This window comes from Gobio gobio (assembly GCF_949357685.1).
Source record: "Gobio gobio genome assembly, chromosome: 15".
Lineage (NCBI taxonomy): Eukaryota > Metazoa > Chordata > Actinopteri > Cypriniformes > Gobionidae > Gobio > Gobio gobio.
In genome coordinates, this window is record NC_137108.1 from 30526711 (window position 1) to 30533969 (window position 7259).

The 7259-nt window shown below is 38.4% G+C and overlaps 1 protein-coding gene across 2 annotated transcripts in view; it reads left to right on the plus strand.

Annotated features, from left to right (window-relative positions):
• The window catches only part of mindy3 (MINDY lysine 48 deubiquitinase 3), a 55538-nt gene extending 50195 nt beyond the window's left edge, over nt 1-5343 (plus strand). The window contains exon 15 of one of the 2 annotated variants that reach the window (XM_079836296.1): nt 4353-5343. In XM_079836296.1, coding sequence (XP_079692422.1) covers nt 4353-4502 — 150 coding nt within the window. In that variant the 3' untranslated portion in view covers nt 4503-5343. Of the gene's footprint in view, nt 1-330; nt 1298-4352 lie in introns of those variants that run through there. The other variant, XM_079836297.1, reaches the window with a different exon arrangement.
• The last annotated feature ends 1916 nt before the right edge of the window (nt 5344-7259 follow it).

Below are 7259 nucleotides of genomic sequence, written 5' to 3' on the forward strand. Positions count from 1 at the left end.
TATTTATATATTTTATTTATAGATACAGTATAGATACAGTACAATTTATAGATACAGTAATAATTAAGTTTTCATCATTCACCCATCGTTCCAAACCCATATGATATTTTCTTTCTCCTGTGGAACACAAAAGGAGAAGGCAAGAGGAACTAGTTGAATATTCAACTTTATTATTTTTGTTGCTGTTTACATTTTTAGCAGTTGTTAAAATTAAAGTAGTAACTAAACTATAATGTTTTATATATACTTTTGATTTATTTTCTTGTTTTTTAAGTTCTTATCATGTCCTCTATATTAACCACTGGTTATTTTCTGTGTTTTTCTGACCAGTGTGAACCATTTTCATGTTCTATGCCAGCCAAAGAAAGAAAGACGCACCCTAACCACCTCATACTTTCGTTTATCAAGGAGTGTATGTGTGATCATTTAAGTGGTGTCACACACACACACACACACACACATGCTTCTTAGTGGAAGTGCATGTGTCTGAGAAAGAGATTGACTGACAGAAGTTAAGGGGTAATGGTAGGAATTGCCACATCAGGCCCCTGAGGACACACAGGTTACTCTTCATTACTCTGGCAAACGCATTAGCTGCAGCAGTAAAGTGTGCAGCCTTTGTTGTTGAGGTTTCCTCTGTGCCACTCGTTTATTCACAGGGGCCCTTTCTCAGGAACCAAACACCTAGCAAAATGTTAGGAGCTTCTGGCTTTAACATGGACCATACTGGCATTTGAAGCCAAAGCCCAGATTGCCTTTCTGCTCAAGTCATATAACCATCCAAAGGGATCTGCTCTCATTCTGTCTTCCTCCAGCACTCCTGCTTTATTTCACAATTTATTATTTTATTTAGCAAGCATTAAATATACCAAAAGTGACATTGAAGACATCTAAAATGTTACATTATTTTAAAAACAACACTGTGTGTGAACGTTTGTGAATGACACTGAAGACTGAAATGAAGGCTGCTTTGCCATTGCGGGAATAAATAACATTTTAAGATATACTAAAATAGAAAACTGTTCTTTTGAATTGCACTAATATTTCACAGTATTATTGTTTTTAATGCGTTTTCGATCAAATAAATGCTTAAACTTGTGAACAGTAGTGTACATTCATAAGATGTTTGCAAGGACTGAATCTTTGCCCATAGAGAGAACTGCAGATTTCCACAAGATTTGAATGCTTCACAGAATATTCCTTGTTTGTTAGAAATACTACTAGAGATGCACAACAAGAAATCTCCAGAAAATGTTTTCAAATCATTATCCAGTAGTAATAAATGTTTTGTAAAGTCATTGGTCCTTGGAAATTCATTGGTAAAAAGTGTGGGAACCAATCAGTTCTTGATGTGGTACTGGTTCAGACACTGCTTTTATTCAATCCTTGTGTATACAGTCGGACTGATTATGCACACATGCATTTGTTTTTAGTCTGAATGTAAAGAAATATTTATTTTAAAATATAGACACATAACTGAACACAAAGCCAAGCTGACCAACACTAGACTATTATCTTCAGGTGAATAGGCCAAAAAACCTTCAGAACGTGAAATCTGTCAGGCTGGTGGAAATATTTGGATTATTTCAAGTAAACATACACAGAGTGTTGACAAGTTTTATGAAAGGCATGTTCTGACTAACATGGATAACCGCACTGTTCCAAGCGATCACAGTTGACTGGCAGCCATGATGAATGTGTGCCTTCAAACAAGATGTAGCGCTTTATTGGGCCTGGAAATGCCTGGTTATGGTTTACAGTCTAGTCACCTAGAAGATGTCACCCTTCCTTCAGTTGCATTCTACTGCCAAAAGCTAGAGTATAGCTATAAAATGAGGAATGATGGGGTTGGGTAAAATGGGCTGCTTGAAAACGATGGAAGTAATAGTAGAAGTATAGTGAGCTGCACTCTCAGATCTTCAAAGTTCAGATCTGAAAGCTTAGAGTTCAAGAGATAATTTCTTTTCTACACCTGCCTTTTTGCTGCTTTTGCAGTCTTAAATCAATCTCATGTCTCTCAGTAGTCCCCGAGAGCATCAATGTTTGTTTTGATGTATTGTTCTCTTAACCGATGAAAACAACGCTCATGGTTGATGACAAAAGCAACTTTTTTGCTGAAACACAGGGTTGAGCAGAGGTTAGTTGGCCACTTAGAAGAAAAATGACAAGTGGAGTCTTGCAAGTGTGTGATCTGCTTCCCAATGACTTGGGACAGAAAGACTTGCACTGTCAGCATGTCTGAGCCTCACTGCATAATGTGCTGGTAATGTTGCTGTAGAGATGTTTTTGGCTGCCACCAGAGGGAGTGATGTGGACCTTAATGACTTTCACTCAAGACTAGGTTGAATTAGGCCTGGGGTCGGGAACTTTTTTACCAAAGATACATTTTTTTCATTTTGGTTAATGCATTTTTCCATGGGGGGATTATGATTGGTGAGTGATGATTGTCTTTGTGTTATGGGATGTCTCTGAGTCTTGATGATTGTCGACAGCACAGCTTAATTCCTGGATTTAAAGGTCATCAGGAGTCAGTCAGGGTGTCTGCGGGTCCTTAAAATGTCTTGAATAAGGTTTTCCTTAAAAAATGGCTTAAAAAATCTTAAAATCAGATTCGACCACATTACCGGGAAAATTTCTCCAGTCTTGACGGACACAGTGTATGTTATCATTGGACAAACCGCAGATTCTTTTAGTTACTGTGTCGTCATCAGAGAGAATTGCGGTGGCAGAATCCAGTCGAACTACAGCTAGCGGACCAGCCTCCTAACTAGTTTAAATGTGTTCATGTAAGTTTACACAAATGGCAGTATCATATCACGAGAGTGATTCTTCTGATTACATTTATTACATTCAGCGATAGATGAAGGATAGTGTATTTCTGGTATCAGTGTCGCGCTGTTGAGGCTCGTGCTGCCTGACTGTTTGTGAGAAACTTTCATGGAGAAATAAAATGAGCGTAACGGCAAACGTAAAGAAATTCACAGAAGAAACATGCTGAGGTAAAAATTCAACATGTTTAGTTTATGTCTAATATAGGCCTATAGTTAAATAATACTCCTTGACAAGGGAGCTATTTTGCTGAGTATGTTCACGAGTGCAATGCTCTCGCAGCGCTTTTGTGTGTGTGTGTGTGTGTGTGTGTGTGTGTGTGTGTGTTTATTTCGGGGTGTTGTAGTTCTTTCTTTCGCTAGTCCAACTATAGTTCGCTGTATTACAACTACAAATGAGACCAACATCCATCTTATATGGCAGCCAGTCAGTTTTCGTGTTATTGGCGCGAGTCTCTTTCGGATTGTACCACATACACAAAAACTTATTTTATTCTTCAGCTAACAGTTCTCCAGTTCTTTCAGTTCCAGTTAGCCTAGCCTATACTCGCTCCTGTATGTGTGTTAATTTTAAACAAACAACAACAACAACAGGGGAAACACAAACAGTAGCCTACCAAAACTTAAAGCACTGTTTGTAGCTGTACATTTATGTTGTATTTATTTGTCCTATTGTCATTTTGTGTTCTTATTTTATTACTGACCATTTACTTCATTACTTAATTTCTTGAGAACTTTTTACCTATATTAAGCAAATGATATGGTAAATGTGGCATCCTAATAATGAAAAAAAAAACATGCAAATTTGTCACAAACATCTGGAAATTACCTCCACAAAATCAGTCATTTTGATCTCACAAAAATTATATATATATATATATATATATAATTATAATTTTTGTGAGATATGATATATATATATATATATATATATAGTGAAATCCTGGTGGGATTGAGCTATGACGAAGTGCAAGTTTACTAATACTTTGTTCAATTTGAATAAATGTATTTGCTTTGCAAGTGTTTTTGTGATTCTGCATTTCCTTTGTATGTTTTTTTATTGCATGATATAGGTCTTCAATTTCATTCATAATGGTCTTAAAAAGTCTTAAATTTGACTTGGTGAAACCTGCAGATACCCTGGTCAGTGGATCTCCCATCACACTCAATACTGGCACCATTAGACTGCTTTCATATAAGTTAATGTATTTTCAGGTTTCACTTGGGTTACACAATATATAACAGCAACACAAAATGTTCAGAAAAATGAGGGCACATGTTTATCATGACACTTTGTCAAGGGCAGATTCCTTCCTGGCAATATGACGCCCTCCATATGGAAGCCATCGACTGTCTTATGTCTGATGATGTCATAGCAGGAGGCCAGGTCTCTAATGAGACACATACAGAGAAAGAAACACTGGCATGTCCAGAAACAGGCCAGGTTTTATTTAGAAGGTCAGGAAGTTGACTGGATATATGCAAATGTGTTGCAAGTTCACCCTTTGTGTTTTTCTCTACCAGGTGAGTTATGTCGAGGGCACTGCTTTGGTCATGGGTTTTGAGGACCCCATGGTACGCACAGACGACACCCCAGTCAAGCGCTGTCTACAGACCAAATGGCCCTACATCGAGCTCCTGTGGACCACAGAAAGGTCGCCCTCCCTCAATTAACCTTTATCTCTCACCTTTCACCTGCCAACCTCTGGCTGCACAGCCCGCTGACTTCAGGAAAACTCATAGGACTCCTCACTCTCTCTGCACTACATTTAGGAGGCCAACACGGGGCCTGAAGTTCAAATGAGAGACGATGCTCTTCGCCTGGCACTCGCACAAAGCCTCTTGTTTGCTTTTTACACATCTCAACCAGCTTGATTATTAGACTGTTTTTGTGTTTAAAGCCCTGGAGTTGAACAAATTCTTATTTTTCTTTTTTGGGGGTGGGAAATTCTGCGTTCTCTTTTGCCATCTGTTGTGTATACCAAATGTATTTGTTTTGCAGGTGTTCATAATATTTTTGTTAACTTTATACACGATTTGTTTACTGGTCTGAAATTATAAATCTTTGAATAGCACACAGACTGTGATAATCTTATGAGTAATTTATGGAATTATTAATATATTTTTTTTATTTGAAATTTCAATGTAGTTAGTAGTTGTGAATATTTAAGGGATCATTTGACCAAAGCCTCTTGTTGGACATAAAGTATTTGTGTTTTGTCAATGGTCAGCTAAGCAGTGGCAATGTTCTGCAGAGTTCGGTCCAGAGAGGAAGTCTGTTTAGACAGGTTTACAAAAGAATGCACTACAACCCCATGCTGGGCACCAAACGACAGTGGAGCAATAGGGCAATTTTATTATTTAAACTTTGAAGTAACAACCCTCCAGGAGGGACTGTGGAGTGACACTATGATTCTCTGCATGAGAGAAAAGAATAACACAGACAAATGCTCACCCTTTATTTATTCTGATCCTTAAGGTTCACTAAAATAAACACTTTTGTTCTTCACATCTGGACTGTGGCATGTTTGTTTTGTATGTAAGATGAAATGTTCCTGACCAAAATATTTTTTTTATTAATTGTGTGTGCGCGTGTGTGTGCGCGTGTGTGTGTGCGCGTGTGTGTGTGTGTGTGCGTGTGTGTGTGCGTGTGTGTGTGCGTGTGTGTGTGTGTGTGTGTGTGTGTGTGTGTGTGTGTGTGTGTGTGTGTGTGTGTGTGTGTGTGTGTGTGTGTGTGTACACACACTCACCTAAAGGATGATTAGGAACACCTGTTCAATTTCTCATTAATGCAATTATCTAATCAACCAATCACATGGCAGTTGCTTCAATGCATTTAGGGGTGTGGTCCTGGTCAAGACAATCTCCTGAACTCCAAACTGAATCTCAGAATGGGAAAGAAATGTGATTTAAGCAATTTTGAGCGTGGCATGGTTGTTGGTGCCAGACGGGCCGGTTTGAGTATTTCACAATCTTCTCAGTTATTGGAATTTTCACGCACAACCATTTCTAGGGTTTACAAAGAATTGTGTGAAAAGGGAAAATGCCTTGTTGATCAGGGGTGTATCAGGGGTTTTGCCTTGTTGATCAGAGGCTTATTTCAGCCTCCTTGAGGTCAGAGGAGAATGGGCCGACTGATTCAAGCTGATAGAAGAGCAACTTGTACTGAAATAACCACTCGTTACAACCGAGGTATGCAGCAAAGCATTTGTGAAGCCACAACACGCACAACCTTGAGGCGGATGGGCTACAACAGCAGAAGACCCCACCGGATACCACTCATCTCCACTACAAATAGGAAAAAGAGGCTACAATTTGCACGAGCTCACCAAAATTGGACAGTTGAAGACTGGAAAAATGTTGCCTGGTCTGATGAGTTTCGATTTCTGTTGAGACGTTCAGATGGTAGAGTCAGAATTTGGCGTAAACAGAATGATAACATGGATCCATCATGCCTTGTTACCACTGTGCAGGCTGGTGGTGGTGGTGTAATGGTGTGGGGGATGTTTTCATTGGCACACTTTAGGCCCCTTAGTGCCAAGTGGGCATCTTTGGGATGTGGTGAAACGGGAGCTTCGTGCCCTGGATGTGCATCCCACAAATCTCCATCAACTGCAAGATGCTATCCTATCAATATGGGCCAACATTTCTAAAGAATGCTTTCAGCACTTTGTTGAATCAATGCCACGTAGAATTAAGGCAGTTCTGAAGGCGAAAGGCGGTCAAACACAGTATTAGTATGGTGTTCCTAATAATCCTTTTGGTGTGTGTGTGTGTATATATATATATATATATATAATTATTATTTTTTCAAAATGTCTTTCATGTTTTTATGTCTTTCCTGGCTTAAGAGCGAAAGCATTAGGAACTTTAAGCAACGCCTGTGGATGAAAACATTTCTTGCATGACTTGAACTCTGTACTTCCTGGCATGGTAATTGTCTACTACAGGATAATTGCTTTACTTTTGCTGTAGTCAAACTACAGGTAAGTGACAGTTTAGGTAAGTAAGTATGTTGTATGGCACAGTATGTGGAAGTGTATTTGTATCTGTAGATGATACCACTATACGCTTAAATGTATAAATGTCATCGGTAAAAGGTATTGGTGTATATACAGTCTTGTTCAAAAGTTTACACACTCCTTGAAGAATCTGAATAATTTTAACAAAGTAAGAGGGAACATACAAAATGCAAATGTTATTTTTTTTTTATTATTAAGTACTGTCCTGAATGCGATATTTTACATAAAAGATGTTTACATAAAGTCTGCAAGACAAAAAAAATGACCCCGTTTAAAAGTTAATGTACCCTTGATTCTTAAAACTGTCGTTTCCTGGATTATCCATGGCTGTTCTTTTGTTTTGTGATTGTTGTTTTTGAGTCCCTTTTTTGTCCTGAGCAGTTAAACTGACCAACGTTCTTCAGAAAAA